We start from the raw sequence: 18314 nt of genomic DNA, 5'->3' as shown, positions 1-18314 counted from the left end.
ATGCCCAGCAGCACGTGCAAAGGTCCGGGGGCTGGAAGCCCGACAGCAGCCAGCCCACAGGGCGGAGGTGCAGGGCTGGGTTTCAGGGCTGCCTGTGGCTTCTCTGGGGGGGGGGGGGGAGCCAGTGCAGACCTGGAGCAGGAGTGAGGGGATCTGCCCGCCGTTTAGCAGGCTGGTGGGGGCTGAGGGGTCGGGGTGGACGCGGGGCGCCTGCGGCAGTGTGCGGGCTGGACAGGAGGGGACCAGGTGGAGGGCACGTGGGCAGACTCGGGCTGGCGTGTTTTGAAGGTGAGTCCTTGGGATCTGACACCACCTGGACTGGCCGAGTGGAAGAGAAAGGAGGGGCCTGGTGAGGGGCTGCTTTGCTTCCCAGTGGGGCCCAGGGCCGCCTGGGGGTGCAGGGACCCTCGCCTGGGCTCCCGGCCGCTCCTCGCTCTGTGGTCCGTCTGTGCCAGGTCCCCACCTCACGCAGTGGCCGAGCCCCTGTCAGACGGGACCCAGCGCACTTCTGTCTGAAACAGCCTTGCTGTGGCCACGGCTGTAGTGGGGTCTCGCTCTGCCTGCGGGGCCTCTGGGGGGCCCGGGGCGGTGGCGTCTGCCTATGTGTAGAGAACGTAAAAGCAACAATAAAATGTGCTGAAAGCCATGTGCTTGTCCTGTCGCCATAGCGATTGTAACCCTGGTGATGATAAAACATCCCATCCCAACTCCCGGGGTGGCGGCCCCGCCCCCTCCTTCCTCTTCAGTGTCCCAGGGAGGGGCCACGCTGCTGCCTCTCCCCAATAGAGACCCAGTCTCAGCCTCATTCCTGAGGCCTGTCCCTGGATGGAGACAGCAATGTGACACCTCTGGGCTCGGCCACCCCGGGGGTACGACACACTCCCCCCAGGCGACCATTGCACTCCCCTCACATCCCGGGGCTCCCAGGTGCCCCCCTCATATCCCGTGGCTCCCAGGTGCCCCCCTCACATCCCGGGGCTCCCAGGTGCCCCCCTCACATCCCGGGGCTCCCAGGTGCCCCCCTCACATCCTGGGGGCTCCCAGGTGCCCCCCTCACACCCCGGGGGCTCCCAGGTGCTCCTCTCAGATCCCGGGGGCTCCCAGATGCCCCCCTCACACCCCAGGGGCTCCCAGATGCCCAGCTGCGGGTGGCCACTGGGTTTTAACCTGCGGCTCCAGCGTGTGGCCCCCACAGCTGGGTCAACCTTTCGCCAACACCCGTTTTGCTTTCCAGAGCGTGTCCTCGTCCTCAGCTACGGGCCCTGTGGGCACTGGGACGGGTCCCAGCACAGGTGCGTGTGGTCAGTGTGCACCGACCTAGACAAGTCACAGGCCCCCGTGTGAGGACTCTGGCAGATTCAAACTGCTTACCAACGGACTGAGGACGGGAGGCGCTCCGACAGCTGAGGCGCGGGGAGGAGGTCTGTCTGTCCATGCACACGGCCGGCCCATGGCAAACATGCATCACGCCTGCAGCGGCCTGTCCATGCGAAGTGCTTCCTTCTGGGCGGGACCTTTCAATCCGAAGTTAATCGTGCGGTGGCAGGGGTGGTGTTTGTGCAGCGGACTCGGTCCCGGGGCGCGGGGAGAGAATCCTAAGAATCTGCTGTCCCGGGAGGGAGGGAGAGAGGAGCCCAGAGCCCGGCCACCTGCTGTAATTAACCAGCGACTCCCCCGACTCCCCCGACTCCCCCGCCGACCAGCAACAAGGAAGCCGGTCCCCGGGCGCCCGGAGAGCCGGACACGGAGTGACCAGGGGTCTGCGCTGCCCCAGTTACTGGAGCTGTGACTGTGACAACGGGTGGGGCTCAGGCAGCAGCACCCCCGTGCCCCCCGCTGGAGCGGGTCCCCAGGCACAGTGCACCCCACTTCACTCCACCGTGAACAGCTGCGGCCCCAGGAAGGGCCCAGCCCCTTGAGCCTCAGTGTCACTACCCTGGTGGGAATGCCCCCCCTGCTCGCGGAGGAGGGGCCCAGCACCCCGCCCCGCCCCCAGAGCGTGGGAGCCCTGCTGTCCGGCAGGGGCAGTTGCGGGCTCCTGTCCACCGCTGACACGTCTTCCTTCCAGCCCACGCACCCCCGGTTCTGGGTTCCCCAAGTCTGGGGGCCACACTCCACACCCCTGTGAGGGAGGGTGCAGGCACCGGGTGGAGGCTGAGGAGGGCCCAGCACCTCCCTCTGCTCTGGAGGCCCGGATCTGGGGTGCAGCTGAGCAGTGGGAGCAGCAGCCCTCTGCCCGCACAGCGCTCCATAGCTCCAGGGCTCGCGGCACCAACTCAGCTGCTCAGCCTCCAAACTCAGAGGCATAACTCCGGACATGGTCCTTGTGACTCTAACAACCAACTCCGTAAAGGGCCAGTGAGGCACCTGAAAGGGGCAGTGTGCGAGCAAATGTGCAGGACTGGACACAGTGACAGACACAGCCTAGCGTCAGTCATCGAGGCTGTCACCCACACGCATGCATGCACACACATACATGCACACACAGCACGCACACTTACACGTGCATGCACACACAGCATGCACACATGCACGCACACACCGCACACACGTGCTCACACTCATATGCATGCACATAGCACGAACATGTGCACACACTCACATGCGTGCACACACGTGTGCACACATATACATGCACACATCACACTCGCATGTATGCACACACTCATGTACACACACTCACATGCATATACACACACATGCACACCCGTACATATACTCATAGCACACACTCGTGCTCACACACCCCTGCCAGGAAGGGCTACTGCTCTGGCAAATGCTGCATTTCATGCCATCTATCGAATGACTGAGTTTTTCTACTGTTTTATAACTTCTGTATTTTAGCAGCTTTCCTGAGGTCTGACCTGCATGGTATGAGCTGCATCTGTCTTAAATCAACGGCGGAATGCATTTTAATAAATTTATGAGCTGTGTGGCCGGCACCCTCTGCTTGTGGAACGTCCCTGTGGCCCCGACACATGGCCCTGGCACCTGCCACGTGTGGCCACCTCCTGTCTCTGGGCCCGGCCTTTTCGGGACGCTTCGAGGCTCGTACGAAGTGCGGCGTGTGTTGGGTGGCTTCTCCCCGTGGCGCGGTGGTTCTGACGTGTTCCCTGCACGCTGCGTGGTCTCCTGTGCTGCCTTCGGAACCTGGACTCCTGGGCTGTTCGAGACGCGGTCCCCAGCCTCTCCCAGGAGCCCACGTCATGGCTGAGGCACAGTTGTCCCGGAGGAGGAGGCCGGTCAGGACAGGCTCAGGGACCTGCCTGGCCTGGCTCCTCCCAGACCCGAAGTCACACGCGCAGCCGCCCGGTTCGGAAGACAATCGGTGCTCAGGAATTCGGGGGCCTGGCCACGTCTCAGTGTCCTCAGAGGAGGGGAGCTCTCATCTCCTTGACAAGCCAGAGGGCAGTGTGCTTGGCTGTGGGAAGGGGTGCTGGCCGGAGGGGCCCGGTGACCGGAAGCCTCTGCCGACTTCCAGGAAGTGAGCTCACTGCCCGTGACCTAGTGGGGTCACTTCACTGGCCCTGAATGGCCCCGAATTGTGGGGCCACGAGACAGGTGGGGAGGGCTGGGAGTCTCGTGACTGCCCTCAGCACTGGGCACACAGGGCTCTCTCCTTTGTCCTCGCGAGCGGTGTTCGGAGGTCTTTGGTGTCACCTACAACACAGACACCCCCACAAACAGGCGAGGACTCCATCACCCCCTGGACAGAGCAGGAGACAGGCCAAGTGCTTCCTGGCTTTGGATCAACCGCCGGCAGGGAGCTACCATCAGTTCTCGGCTCGGTCCTTGGGGGTCCCGTCCACTGTGTCTCCCCCAGCCCAGGGGCCTGCGCTGGGCCTCAGTGTCCGGTGTGTCCCGGCGTGTGCGCGGCAGGGCAGCTGCTCCTCAATCCTGGCCGTGTGCTCAGACAGCCGGGCAGGGAGTGGCTACTGTCACCCTTGCAGGCGTGTGGGTGACCTTTCGTCTGTGGGTCACAGGCCCCCGAGCCAGTGGTCTGAGCGACTGGGAACGGTGAGCTGGGAACGTCAGGGGAGCCGGCTCAGCCCTCGGGCTGTTTGGCCTTTTCCCGAAGCGTTAAGTTGACTGAACGGACACGCGTGTCCGAAGTGAATGGCTTTGCATTCACCCAGGAGCAGAGGACCAGCCTCGGCCTCAGGTCGTGTGTCCGCAGGCAGCCTGGGGGCCCCAAACCTGAGCTCAGCTGGGGCAGGCGCTGAGGCGGACAGACAGATGAGGTTGCCGCTCCCTCTGACCACAGGGCGGCCGTGGGCAGCGGGAGCACAGCTGTGTGACCCCAGAATCATGCCCTGTGCCCAGCCTGCGCCTGCATCTGGGCTCTCCGCGCCAGGCAGGTGGGAAGTGACCGGGGCCCTACAGGAAGCGACAGCAGTGTCTGCTGCTGAAGGGACTCCGCAGGCCCTCGGGGGGACCTGTGTGTGGGGACCCGTGTGACAACGGCTTCGATTCATTTTGCTCAGTGAACACACATAGGAGGCTGAATGGGGTGAGGGGGGGGCTCTACTGCCCTCCGCCAGCTTCTCTGGGGACCTCAGAAGTGTCCTTGGTCCCGGCATCTGCGTCCTGGACTCCTGAGTGGCCCTGTCTGCTGGCCCGGGAAGGAGGAGGTGGCCCGTGGGGGAGTCGCCCAGCTGCAGCCCGGGAGGTGGGGCCGGCCGAGCTGTTTATTTGCATTCCAATCACCTGCGCTGTCCCGTCACAGCCCGGACCTTGTCCTGGCCCCCGGCAGGCTGCCACCCGGCCCTGCTGCTCCTTCGATCCTCCCCAGCCAGGAGGTCCCCAAGGCGCCCCGTGAGTATGGGGTGCTCTGTGCCCTAGCTGTGACTTGACAGGGGCGGGGCTGGCACGTGGTGACTCACGTGGCCCGTCTCTCCGTGACACGCAGACGGTGGCTGCTCGGCCCCACCCTGGCCGTCCCCTGACCCGCTCCCTCCCGCAGGAGCCATGAAGGCTGCCCCGTCCTGAGAGCAGCCCGAGGGCCAGCGAGATGACCAGCGAGATGACCGGCGAGATGACCGGCGAGATGCCCGTGGAGGGCAGAGATGTCCTGGTGCTGCTGCCCACTCGGGAACAGCTGCGGCTGGTCATCGGGGTGAGCGCTGAGGGGAGCACGGGTGACGGGGTGGCCTTGGCTGACGGGGGGACTGTGCGGGGGAGCAGGGGGCCATGTGGGCCACGGTGCTTGCTGCCTTCCCTCTCCGGCAAGATGTCACCTTTTGACCCCCTGGCCACCTTACCATATCTACCCCTTGCTCTGCGGCCAAACGAAGCTCACCTGGTCCCCTCAGTGACCAATGTCCAGTGTCCCGGGGCTGGGCTCACCCAGTCCCCTCTGTGTCCAGTGTCCCGGGGCTGGGCTCACCTGGTCCCCTCCGTGTCCAGGGTCCCAGGGCTGGGTTCACTCAGTGCCCTCCGTGTCCAGGGTCCTGGGGTTGAGCTCCCCCGGTCCCCTCCATGTCCAGGGTCCCAGGGCTGGGTTCACTCAATGCCCTCCATGTCCAGGGTCCCGGGGCCGGGCTCCCCCCGTCCCCTGTGTCCAGCATCTTCCTGGGATAATTTGGTTCCAAGGGACGCACCCATCTGGACCTTGCTGTGATCTGGCCTGGCTGTGGCCATGTCCCAGGCTGGTGGGCTGGAGCATCAGCCTGTCTATAGGCCACTGTGCCTCCTGCCTGGGGAGACCCACAGACCTGCTCTCCCAGATGACCCGTTAGGGGGGCGGGAGTTAGGGGTGCAGCTTCTCCCCCCAGACACCCGAGCTCTGACCTTCAGCACAGGTGCTCAGCTGCCGTGGCCTCGGGTCGAGTTTGTCCACGTCCCCTCGGTCCCCTTCCCTTTCATTCCAAGGTCCCTGTTTGGCTTCTGGGGAGGACGGGGACACTCCCAGGAACCCGGCTGGCCCCACCGAGGGTTTCATTTTGGGGACACGTGTGGTTCATGAAACGCGTCGGCCAGAACTGGCCATGGTCCAAAACGCCGTGCGGCTGCTCCTGGTGATGCGCAGGTCCCCGGGGCCTCCTGTCCACTCGGGGACACACATTAGCAGCAGACTCTCGTCAAGCCGGGGCGTCCCCACCTGGCCCTCAGACGCCGGGCTGATGGGCAGGTTCCCCAGGGGTTCCCTGGGTGTCCTGGGCCTGGAGAGGGTGGAAGAGAATGTGGGGTGGGGGTGCCGAGGCTTTGACCTGTTTCCTGGGTAAAGTTCATCGTGTGTGTGACCTCATGAGTCTCAGCTGTCCACGGCTGGGCCACCGAGGCAGCTCGCTTTCCGGGTGTGCGGCCTCATGTGAGCAGTTAGGGGGCCCCCAGCCTGCACATCAGACGGTGAAGACCCTGCTGCGAACGCACCGTCCCCGTGGGGTGGGTCGTAACAAACCAGTCTCACGGAAGTCACCTCTGAAGAGGGAGGATGTCCAACTTGAGGCCGTAGAGATGCACTGGGACCAGGGCCCCCCGAGCTGCAGAGACCCCTGTCCCCGGGCAGTGGCTTTCTGAGCGCACGCGAGGGGAGGCCCCCCGCCATCCGTGTGCACACGCACACCAGGGCCGTGGGACCCGGGCACGCAGAGGAAAGGGGGGTGTGCCGGCACAGAGCTGGGGGAACGCATCCTCTGAGGGATGGACGACCTGCGTGTCCAACAAATGAACAGCAAGGGCGACGCAGACCGAGGACCAACGTGGTGCCCATCTGGGAGGCCCTTCCCGCCTTGACCGGAAGCAGCCAAGTGTGAGACAGTCCGACCCCTGTGAATGTGACCTTCTGGGGTGTCTGATACTAAGAGACGGTTCAGTGCTCAGTCGTAATGAAACGTCGGCGGGATGATGTAAACTAGGCTGGATACAGATTCTGTGAAAACAGCACCGGTGGGGGCTGCAGGGGCTGGGGGGGCGGTGAGGTGACAGGTGGGGCTCAGCCTGGGCCCTGAGCCCTGCCGGAGGGGCCGGAGGAGAAGCCAGCCCCGCGGGGCCGAGGCAGGAGAGCTGTGGTGGGAACTGGGCGTCAGGTTGGGGGCAGCTCCGACCCAAGGGCAGGGCTTCTGAGACCCCTCTGGGTCCCCTTCAGGGTGCCCACCCCAGCCCCGCTTTCAAGATGGCCTGGTGGGTGTGGGGTCAGGATGACAGCCCAGCGGGGATGCCCTGGGGGGCTTCACGTCTCCTGCCCCCATCCAGAGGCCACCCCGAGTCAGTCCCGGGCTGGCCGACTAGGCTCTGCCCTGCGGGTGGGGCATCTGGTCCTCAGCACGGCCGTCACCCAGGATCCTGAGCACTGACTCCGGGGGACCACCTGAGCCCGGCCTCTTCCTCCCAGCCCAGCTCCGGGGTCCCACCCCCCTGCACCGTGCCCTCTGGGGGCCAGGCTGGGCTGCACCTCGAGCCCCCCCCCCCCTTCTGCAGGTGCAGGCCACCGGGCGCGAGCTGTTCCAGCAGGTGTGCGACAGAGCCAGCATCAAGGACGCCCACTTCTTCGGCCTCAGCGTGGTCAGAAGTAAGTCAGCTCGGCCCGCAGACCCTGCCCTCAGGCCCCCCCTACCCCCGAGGGAGCCTCACCAAGGGCTGAGTCTGAAGGACGCTCTCCCTGGGAGCTGTCTGCTCCGCCTCCGTCTCCCCAAATCCTGGCTGTGTCCTGCCCACTGGCCCCAGTCCGGCGGCCACCTCTGCCCTGCGTGCAGGAGGCCCCTGCCCCCGCGGGCTCAGGCGTCCCCTCCCCCCACCGGACGCCGAGGGCCACCTTCCCCAGGGTCAGAGCTGAGATGAGCGTCCCGTGCAGAACACACTTTCTCGCCCCTGGAACTCTGACTTCAGGTTACAGTGTCAGAAGTGGGCTCGCCAGTCCAGACGCGGTTCACGTTGGCGAGTGTCCGCCGTGGGGTTTGCGCCCACATGGCGTGGGGGCGCCGTCGGCGCGGGGTTCCACGGGCCAGACCAGAACCCTATCGCACGTCTGTTTGCGTTTGTAAGAAGTTAGTATCAGAGTGTTAGAACCTGAGCAGGGTCAGGTCTCGGAGGCCGGGGCCGGGGCGGCCCCCCTGCCCTCAGCTCCTCCTTCCCCTCCGTGTCCACTCCTGCTTCTCCGGCCCTTCCCTGCCTGTTGGAATCGCCCCTCACTCGACGTGGACACGGCGTATAACCTTTTTTAACCAACTAGTTAAAGTTGTGGGACCCGAAGGACACAGCGTGTTCCCGCGTCCACCTGGCGTGAAGAGACGGTCTGCAAAGAAGCACGGCCTCCTCCCGGGGCCTGGGTGTCCTCCAGAGTGACCCTCGGTGTCCACACCCCCACCCAGGAAAGCTGGGTCCGAGACAGTGTGGCGGGGTGGGGGCCAGGGGTCAGCACAGACCCCTGCGTGCAGCCCTCTGACACGGTGGCCTGGGCCCCAGGTGCTCAGACAGTTCTGTTTCCGACGTGTGGGAAGCTGGGAGGGGCCCGGCTGAGGGTGCGACCGTGGGGACGGCTGTGTCGAATGGCTCCCCGACAGTGGTGACCAGTCGCGGGGGTCAGTGTCCGTCGGTCTCCACGTCGGGAGCCATCTGGTGACGCTGCAGCCGACCCTCGACGTCCGGGCCCGGCCCCGGAAGCCGCAGCCGCCGGACCGCATCTCTGCCCACGTCCGCGCAGGTGTGATGGGCGGCGGCACGGGACGTGGCCGGCTCTGAGGCAGGCCCTGCTCCCTTTGCAGACAACGAGTACACGTTCATGGACTTGGAGCGGAAGCTCAGCAAGTACTTCTCCAAGGACTGGAGCAGAGGCCCGCAGAGGGTGAGTGCGGGGAGCGCAGGCTGGGCGGGCCGGGCGGGTCCCGTTCTGCACGAGGGGCCTTCCCAGGGGTCCCGGTGCAGCCGCCAGGGAAGCCAGCCCACGGGCCTCGGCCAGGGCTCCCGGACACCCCGGACACCACGCCTGCAGTGTTTCCTTTGAAAGCTGAGCTGAGCCCACGGCCGGCTGCTGACCTGAGCCGGGCATGGGGCTCCTCTCGCACCTCCCCACAGGGCCGCGGGAGACCCAGGGCGCCCTTCGTGACCTTCCTGCGAGTGCAGTACTACGTGGAAGACGGCAGGCTGATCAGGTGTGGTGGCTGGACTGTCCCCGGAGCAGGGAAGGCCTAGCACTGACCCGTGAGGACGCAGCGGTGCGGCACCGTGGCACTGCTGTCCCTTTGCGGGTACCGCAGCTCTCAGTGGGAGCACGGAGCCTGTGTAGGAACACGCGTGTCCCACTGCGGGTGTATTTGGTCTCTAGGTGGCGGTTTGGGGCAGGAACCCGTGGGTTTGAAGGTTCAGCTGAGATCGGGCCGTCCCTCCACACGGGCTGGCTCACTCAGCTGTGCAGCTGCGGGTGTGGGCCCGGGAGGGCGAGGGGCCCAGTCCACCTGGGCTTCCTTCCACGTCACGGGAGACCACCCTGGGGCCAGTAGGGTGACCGCAGCTGCCAGGGCAAACCAGGAGCCCGAGGTACCCCCAGATCAGGGCAGTTGGCCCCAGGGGCAGATGGGCTGTGGTCCCGACAAGCCATCTGAGACGGAGAGGTGGCGAGGAAGGGGTGTGTGATTACGTGGAAGGTTCTGGAGAGTGAGGGTGATTACGTGGAAGGTTCTGGAGAGTGAGGGTGATTACGTGGAAGGTTCTGGAGAGTGAGGGTGATTACGTGGAAGGTTCTGGAGAGTGAGGGTGATTACGTGGAAGGTTCTGGGGAGTGAGGGTGATTACGTGGAAGGTTCTGGGGAGTGAGGGTGATTACGTGGAAGGTTCTGGGGAGTGAGGGTGATTACGTGGAAGGTTCTGGGGAGTGAGGGTGATTACGTGGAAGGTTCTGGAGAGTGAGGGTGATTACGTGGAAGGTTCTGGGGAGTGAGGGTGATTACGTGGAAGGTCCTGGAGAAGACATGGGGGGTGGGCCATGGAGTGTGGCCTCCCCGTGCTGGGGGCCCCCACGGTCAGCAGTGTTAAAAGATCTTACTCCCCTCAGAGCTGAGCCCCTGCCCCTGTCATGTCAGAAAATTAGCGGAGAAGGACCCCGCTTTGGGGATGTGCTCCGTGTCTGGACCAGCGGGGTTCCAGGCCCTGCTGAGTGTGCCCTGCCCGGGTGCGGGGTTGGGGCGGTGCCCTGAGCTGGCCTGAGGAGAGCTGAGACTCCGTTGCCCAGCAGCTCACCTGGGCCACCCCAGGAAGTGGCAGGTGCTATGCCCACAGCGGAGGGACGTCAGGCCTATGACATGGCGAGTCTGGGCCATGAATGGCTGGAGGACAGGGAGGCCGCGTCCAGGGTCAGCAGAGCCCGTCCTCACCAGGACAGGGAGGCCGCGTCCAGGGTCAGCAGAGCCCGTCCTCACCAGGGACAGGGAGGCCGCGTCCAGGGTCAGCAGAGCCCGTCCTCACCAGGACAGGGAGGCCGCGTCCAGGGTCAGCCAGAGCCCGTCTTCACCAGGGACAGGGAGGCCACGTCCAGGGTCAGCCAGAGCCCGTCCTCACCAGGGACAGGGAGGCCGCGTCCAGGGTCAGCAGAGCCCGTCCTCACCAGGACAGGGAGGCCGCGTCCAGGGTCAGCAGCGCCCGTCCTCACCAGGACAGGGAGGCCGCGTCCAGGGTCAGCAGAGCCCGTCCTCACCAGGACAGGGAGGCCGCGTCCAGGGTCAGCAGAGCCCGTCCTCACCAGGGACAGGGAGGCCGCGTCCAGGGTCAGCAGCGCCAGTCTCACCAGGACAGGGAGGCCGCGTCCAGGGTCAGCAGCGCCCGTCCTCACCAGGGACAGGGAGGCCGCGTCCAGGGTCAGCAGCGCCCGTCCTCACCAGGACAGGGAGGCCGCGTCCAGGGTCAGCAGAGCCCGTCCTCACCAGGGACAGGGAGGCCGCGTCCAGGGTCAGCAGCGCCCGTCCTCACCAGGGACAGGGAGGCCGCGTCCAGGGTCAGCAGAGCCCGTCCTCACCAGGGACAGGGAGGCCGCGTCCAGGGTCAGCCAGAGCCCGTCCTGACCAGGGACAGGGAGGCCGCGTCCAGGGTCAGCCAGAGCCCGTCCTGACCAGGGACAGGGAGGCCGCGTCCAGGGTCAGCAGCGCCCGTCCTGACCAGGGACAGGGAGGCCACGTCCAGGGTCAGCAGCGCCCGTCCTGACCAGGGACAGGGAGGCCGCGTCCAGGGTCAGCAGCGCCCGCCCTCACCAGGGACAGGGAGGCCACGTCCAGGGTCAGCAGAGCCCGCCCTCACCAGACCGCCGCCCCCTCCAGCAACCGGAGGGCCAGGCACCTGTACTACCACCACCTGAAGGACCGGGTGCTGAGGTCCCAGTGTGCCCACCGGGAGGAGGCCTACTTCCTGCTGGCCGCCTATGGGCTGCAGGCCGAGCTGGGCAACCACCGGGCCTGGGCCCACGCGGGCCGGTACTTCGAGCCGCAGGCCTACTTCCCGCAGTGGGTAAGACCGTGGGGGGGAGGGGCCGGGGAGGGGGGGAGGGGCCCCGGGGGGGTGGCGGGCAGCGGGAACCGGAGGGCCTGACTGGTCTCTGCTCCGTCCGCAGATCATCGCCAAGAGGGGCAGCGCCTACCTCCTCCGGCACGTGCCGGCCGCGCACCAGGAGCAGCGGGGGCTGAGCCCCAAGGAGGCCGAGCTGCGCTTCATCAGGGAGGCCTGCCGGCTGGAGGACGTGCCCGTCCACTTCTTCAGGCTGTACAAGGTCACGCCCGGCACCACGGGGTGGGAGTTCGGGCTGTCCCGAGATGCCCAGAGGACGGCCCAGACGCGCGGCCGCGGGGTGGCCAGGAACTGAGCCCGGACGGAGGGACACGCCCACACAGCCCGCGGGGTCCCTCACAGCCATGCTGCTGTCCGGTCGCTCGGCTGTGGCCCCAGTGGGCACAGGTCCCCCGCAGGGAGTGTCCTGGAGCCCGGCCCAAGGGCCCCGCTGCCAGGGCAGCTGCCCACCTAACGCTGGCACAGGGGTGTGGGAGCCGGTGTCCGCAGTCCTGTCCACTGCAGGGCAGCTCCACCTGTTCTCAGGGACCTGGGATGAGGCCCCAAGTGGGGAGTGCGAGTCAGACAAGAGCGGGGCGGGGACTGGAAGGTCCCCAGCACCAGAGGGGAATGAGGGGGCCAGGACCTGCTGTCCCTGGGGAGCCCCCCACCCGGCACAGGGCTCTGACCTCTGACACAGGTGTCCCTTTAGGACAAGAAGGAAGACAGACCTACCGTTGTCCTGGGACTGACCCTCAAAGGAATGCACATCTATCAGGTGATGGGTGGACACCCCACCACCCCCTCCTCGGAGGGCTGGCGCCGACCCTGGGCTGACCCTGGCGGACACCCTCCTCCCTCATCCTGCTGTCTTCCAGGACGTGAACCACTCCCCACAGCTGCTCTACGACTTTCCCTGGTCCCGCATCGGGAAGCTGGCGTTCCTGGTGCGTGTCTGAGGGCTGCAGGCCGGACGGACAGGGTCTCAGCCCCCGGGGCCCGGAGAGCCCGGCAGACCTTGTCCTTCAGAGCACTGAGGGGCACTCCGCCTCCGCCAGACCCTGCCCTGGGGTCCCAGGCTCGGCGCTCTGCAGCGGAGGGTAGAGGCGACCCCACCCTGGGCAGAGCTGTCCCGCCGGCCCACCGCTTTCTGCCTGTTGTGCCGACAAAGGAAAGGGAACTGGGGGGGGTGGTGCGGAGGCTCCCGGACGCGCCTGTCTTGCAGTCCCTGCCCCACAGTCACCCTGGGCCAGGCGTGGCCCTCTGGCAGAAGGAGGGACAGTGGAGGTGCCTGGGTCCTGGGTCCATCTGGGAACTGTGCACACCCCTCCCCTCCACAGCTGAGAGGAAGTGTCTTCTCGTAACTGAGTGGTGTGCACCCCGCTTGACTGTACCCCCAAACCCACCTGCATGGGGAATTAGATTTGCCAACAGAAACAGTGGTCGCTGCCCGGCGCGGGTTCCGGCCGACGGCTGAAACACGGCTCCCTGCCGTCCGGGGGTCCTGCAAAATCGCCTCTTTCTTCCTCCAGGGAAAAAAGTTGGAGATCTGGCCGGACGGGCTGCCCTCGGCGCAGAAGCTGGTGTGCTACACGGGCTGCGCCTCCCGCTCCCGCCACCTGCTGCACCTGCTGCGCTCCAGCCACCAGCTGCACCTGAGCCTGCAGCCCGTGCGGGAGCGGCTGCGGCAGCTGGAGGAGGCGCAAGGTGGGCCCACCGTGGGGTGTGGCCCCCGGCTCCTGGGTCCCTTCAGCGACCCAGCCCTCCAGCCCCCCCGGAGCCCCGTTCTGAAGGGAGGACTGTGGGTGCTGGGGAGAATTCTCAGGTGCCCACAGGAGGGCCGAGGTGTGCATGAGAGTCTGTGCACGCATGTACATGCCTGTTCGTGTGTGTGGCTGCTGACAGGCCCTCGGGGTTGTCACAGGGCCCGCGAGGGAGCACCAGCCGCGGTGACAACCCCACCTGGGTGGCCCAGGCTGTCAGTGCGGACAGAGCCCTGAGCGCCGGGCAATACTTTCCCCGCACACACTGCATCTCCGGGGCCTCTCGCCAGCTCAGGACACCAGGGCCGCCACTGACCACGGCGGCTCCAGGAAGGTGGCAGCACCTTCTGCCTCCAGCGCTCACGTTGGCCCCCCGCCTGTCCCTGCACAGAGAAGAAGCGCTACCGGGAGACCTACATCAGCGACACGCTGCAGCCGGACCTGCCCCCAGCCGGCCGGGGGAGCAGCGGGGGCAGCAGCTGGCGACCCCGCCGCCGACTCTCACTCCTCTCGGCCGACAGCCGCAGCAGCTCCCACACGTCCGGCGTGGAGTCCGGGGAGATGTCAGTGGACGAGCCCTTCGGGGCCCAGGCTCTGCACGGAGAGGTGGCCTCCTGCAGCTCCAGCCCCAGCCGGGGCAGCGGGCCCGAGGGGAGCACCCAGGACCTGGGGCACGGTGAGTGTGTGGCTGAAGCGCTCAGCCCATCCCTCGGTCGGACTTGCGGTAGAAATCTCCCCAGGAGCGGCCAGTCGTGGTGGCCGCGGCACCGTTGGACCAACAGCTTAGCATGCGCTCCTTGTGCTCAGGGACCCTCCGCGGGTGGTCTGGGGCTTCGGGTCCTGAAGTGGCCTCCTTGTCACCCCTGTTCCCTGAGTGCCTGCACTGCCCCTGACAGTGAACTGTGGGGACCAGCCTTAGTGCTTGGCCAAGTCATCTAGGACCACCCAGGGTCACCCAGTGTCATTTAAGGCCACCAAAGTCACTCAGCATCACCAAGGGCTATCTAGGGCCAGGCAGGACCACCCAGAGCCATCTAGGGCCACCCAGGGCCACCCAGGGTCACCCAGGGTTACCCAAGGCCACCCGGGGTCCGGAGGTTTTTGTCTCTGTCCTGCCGTGTCCACCTTTACGTCCACCGGTAGAGGACGGACTGGCCGCCGTGTCTGTGTCTCTGTCCAAGCACGGGGCCGGCAGTCGGTATGAACAATGAATCCCACATGCGCCCAGTGAGCGCCTGTTTCGATCAGAACGCGTGGGGTCAGAACGCGTGGTCAACCTCGGAGAGACGGGCAGTGTGCACCCGGCAGGGAAGGGCTGGGACCCTGCCTGGTTTCCCGCAGATGGAGAGCTGGGTGCCCGGGGCCAAGGCAGCCTTGAAGAGGGGCCCTGGGGGTGCGGCCTGGGCTTGGGCCTTGCTTCCAAGGGTAGGACCCCCAGAGCGAGGAGCCCGGGTGCCCAGAGTGTGCCCCACGGAAACCCATGCGTGTCAAAGGGGACTCAGACACCTCACCCGGGAACACACGTGATCCTGTCTGTGACTGCAGGTGACCTAGAGCCCACCACCCTGCGAGTGGTAGGCCAGGGTCGCTGCCAAGGTCACGGTCCGACCGCTCTGCAATTCTGCAGAGTGCTCTGCTCCAGCCCCACCTCGGGGTGCCCGGGGGAGCAGTCACAACATGGGGTGGGCAGCCGCCCTCAGGGTGCTGAAGTTGTCCCCTGCCCCCGTGACTCCTCCCTTCCCCACAGCCTCTCGCCCCCGGGAGCCCTCGGCGGTGGTGCGGGTGACCCTGGTCAGGATGAGGGGCTGGAGCGCTGAGGCCCTGCACAAGGTATGTCCCTCTGGCCCAGCTTCTGCGACCCCTCTCCCAGCCCACCCAGGGGACCGAGCATCCTCCTCGGCCCCAGGAGGGCCCCTGGGCAGAGACCCCAGAACCAGAGCTGGGCAGTCGGGGAGACAGGCTTCTCTGGAACAAGGCTGGCCAGGGCTGGTCCCTTGGCCTCAGCACGGGAATGAGCACCCAGCTGCGGCACGGAGGTCGTTCCAGCCGAGCGCTCACAGTGTGGCCGTGTCTCCCTCCACCATCCGCCGTCCCCAACACTCAGATGCAGGGCTGGGGGGGGGGACAACTCCACCCACAGGAGAAGGAGCCAAAGCAGAGGACAGGTGGGCTGGGGTCCAGGCTGGGGGGACGCTGACCTGGGGGTGATGCCCCAGGAAGAAGACGACCAAGCCAGGTCCAGAGGAGGGAGCGAAGCCCACCAAGGCCTGGGGCGGGGTCAGCCCCTGGCGCTGGGGGCTCCTGGCCCGGGGTCTCTGTTAGGCGGGTGGCCCCTGTGGTGGTCCCCCATCCAGGGCCCACGGCTGAGAACAGTACAGCTGAGGGCCCAGCAGGACCCAACCTGAACTGACCGCGGCCCCTCAGCGCCGGCCAGGACGTGCTTCCTCGTACATGAAGGGCTGTTGTTGACTCGGACCTCCCAGACCTTGTTCCTAGAACCTGTCAGCTAGCTCTAGATGGTCCAGGTCCGAGGAGTTCAAAACGACACCAGGGCCCCAGGCCTTCTGAACAGGCCCTGGGCCCAGCCCTTGGAGAGGGCGGTGTTGGGTTCCCCATGGGGCCACCAGCGCCCTCTGTCCCCTGTGGTCCCTCCCTGCCCGAGAGGAGGGGGAGGGTCCATCCCCAGGCTGCTCACTCGCCAGCTGCCCTGGGCCTGTGCCCCGTACCCAGGAGCTGGCTTCGCCCGGCAAGGATGGGACGGTAGGGTGGGCTCAACAGTGTCCCCAGGGACACAAGGGGCGCGGGCTGGGAGGGCCGTGAGCCTGCAGGTCGAGGGGGCAGTGGGACAGGGGGGTGGCGGGTGGGCATACCCAGCAGGGGGCAGCATTAGGCCCGGTGGGGGACAGAGCTGGAGGGGTCAGCATTAGGCCTGGTGGGGGACAGAGCTGGAGGGGTCAGCATTAGGCCTGGTGGGGGACAGAGCTGGAGGGGTCAGCATTAGGCCTGGTGGGGGACAGAGCTGGAGGGGTCAGCCCAGGGCAGCCTGGTGGGGGACAGAGCTGGAGGGGTCAGCCCAGGGCAGCCTGGTGGGGGACAGAGCTGGAGGGGTCAGCCCAGGGCAGCCTGGTGGGGGACAGAGCTGGAGGGGTCAGCATTAGGCCCGGTGGGGGACAGAGCTGGAGGGGTCAGCATTAGGCCCGGTGGGGGACAGAGCTGGAGGGGTCAGCATTAGGCCCGGTGGGGACAGAGGGAGGGGTCAGCATTAGGCCCGGTGGGGGACAGAGCTGGAGGGGTCAGCATTAGGCCCGGTGGGGGACAGAGCTGGAGGGGTCAGCATTAGGCCCGGTGGGGGACAGAGCTGGAGGGGTCAGCATTAGGCCCGGTGGGGGACAGAGCTGGAGGGGTCAGCATTAGGCCCGGTGGGGGACAGAGCTGGAGGGGTCAGCATTAGGCCCGGTGGGGGACAGAGCTGGAGGGGTCAGCCCAGGGCAGCCTGGTGGGGGACAGAGCTGGAGGGGTCCGCCCAGGGCAGCCTGGTGGAGCTTCGTGACCGCAGCACCGAGCAGGAGAGGAAGACACAGCCGGACGCGCCTCTGGTCTCTGCAGATCCCGGAGGCGCCCGCGGGCCACCAGGACCGGCACAGCCACAGCCACAGCCTGGACGACATGCGCCCGCGCCCCGTGCCCGCCCCGCGCCCCGTGCCCGCCCCACGCCGTCGGCCCCGCAGCGTTGCGCTGGACCCCGGGTCCGCCACCCTCCGCGAAAGTAGGTCCACGAACTGCCTCTCCCTGGACCTTGGCCGCGAGGACCGGCTCCCGCAGGAGTTCGTGGTCTAGGCCCTCGGGGGCTCGTCCACTCCGCACGGCTCCATCCGCGTGGGCTTCGTCCACATCGCGGGCTCTGCCCAGAGGGGCTCAGGCCAAGGTGCAGGGTCAGCGCGCACTGGACGGCTCCGCCCACGCGGGCCCCACCCACAGCACGTGGCTCCGCCCACGACGCCAGCTCCGCCCTCGCGGGCCCCACCGGCAGCACGTGGCTCCGCCCACGACGCCGGCTCCGCCCACACGGGCCCCACCGGCAGCACGTGGCTCCGCCCACGACGCCGGCTCCGCCCACACGGGCCCCACCGGCAGCACGTGGCTCCGCCCACGACGCCGGCTCCGCCCACACGGGCCCCACCCGCAGCACGTGGCTCCGCCCACGACGCGAGCCCCACCCACGCAGCGCGTCCCCCTCGGGTCTTGCGGGCCTCCTGGGTCCTGGCAGTTTCCGATCCCCCTTCTGTGCTGAAGGCGCCCACTTAGCCCGGTGTCCCTGCCTCGGGCGAGTGGGGAGCTGGGCTTCGAGCCGGGGAGAGGCCCCGCGGTTCCCTCTGCCCCCAGCCACGAGGTCAGCGAGCGCAGCGCCCTCTGGGAGTCCTTGGCGCGGGGTCACGTCACTGCGCCCCAGGCTTCCTTAGACCCCTTAGACCGCTGCGCAGAGCCCGGGACCCACGCACCGAGGCCCTCCGAGGTGTGGCCCTCGGTCACCCCGGCCCTCGCAGGCGGTGCCCCCTGTCCACTCTGCACAGGTGCCCCCTCCACACCGCTGTGTAGACCCCTGGTTCCCACAGAGCTCGTGAAACCCCAGCACGAAGCTCACACATGGCAGTGCCCTAGATATGCCTGGCTCTCTGCAGAGACAGGGTGCAGCGCCCCCCAACCCTAGACACCCATCCAGTCCCCGGGGCTATGAGCTGTGGCCAGCAGGCCGGACGGGAGGTGGGGCGGGCACACCTGCCGGACCCTCCATGTCCGGGTGTTGGGGTGCCGTCTCAGCTCGTGCAGATGGGCTTCCTGAGAGGGTCTCTGAGGGGTGCTGGCCTCCGCAGGCCGTGCCCTCGGGGGGCCGTGGTTGAGAGCCTGGTGGGCAGACCGCATGCCGGCAGGAGTGAGGCTCCAGGGCTCTGGGCCCAGCATCACAGTCAGGGCGCCGGGACCATGTCCACAGACAGGAGGGTCGGCTGTCGGAAGTGGCTGTTTCTCTTCAAAGTCCGGGTGGCGCTGGTCGGAGGCCCTTCCTGGAAGCCACGCCACCCGCACTGC

General features: G+C 67.0%; 1 protein-coding gene across 1 annotated transcript; it reads left to right on the top strand.

Annotated features, from left to right (window-relative positions):
* Positions 1-5011: 5011 nt before the first annotated feature.
* Positions 5012-17066, top strand: FRMD1 (FERM domain containing 1). The gene is made up of 11 exons (XM_036247795.1): positions 5012-5116; positions 7420-7510; positions 8703-8782; positions 9013-9089; positions 11244-11430; positions 11534-11689; positions 12179-12244; positions 12999-13173; positions 13621-13905; positions 14977-15059; positions 16836-17066. The coding sequence occupies exons 1-11, from the start codon at positions 5012-5014 to the stop codon at positions 17064-17066; spliced, it is 1536 nt and encodes a 511-aa protein (XP_036103688.1).
* Positions 17067-18314: the final 1248 nt, after the last annotated feature.

This window comes from Molossus molossus, unplaced genomic scaffold, assembly GCF_014108415.1.
Source record: "Molossus molossus isolate mMolMol1 unplaced genomic scaffold, mMolMol1.p scaffold_m16_p_8, whole genome shotgun sequence".
In the NCBI taxonomy this organism is placed as follows: domain Eukaryota; kingdom Metazoa; phylum Chordata; class Mammalia; order Chiroptera; family Molossidae; genus Molossus; species Molossus molossus.
The sequence above is the reverse complement of the archived record's forward strand: the minus strand, read 5'-3'. Positions and strand labels throughout refer to the sequence as shown.

Coding starts and splice junctions, on each gene's coding strand:
- FRMD1 (XM_036247795.1), top strand. CDS start 5,012: ATGACCAGCGAGATGACCGGCGAGATGACCGGCGAGATGCCCGTGGAG. Junction 7,511..8,702: donor CGGCCTCAGCGTGGTCAGAA/GTAAGTCAGCTC, acceptor CTCCCTTTGCAG/ACAACGAGTACACGTTCATG. Junction 13,174..13,620: donor GCAGCTGGAGGAGGCGCAAG/GTGGGCCCACCG, acceptor GTCCCTGCACAG/AGAAGAAGCGCTACCGGGAG.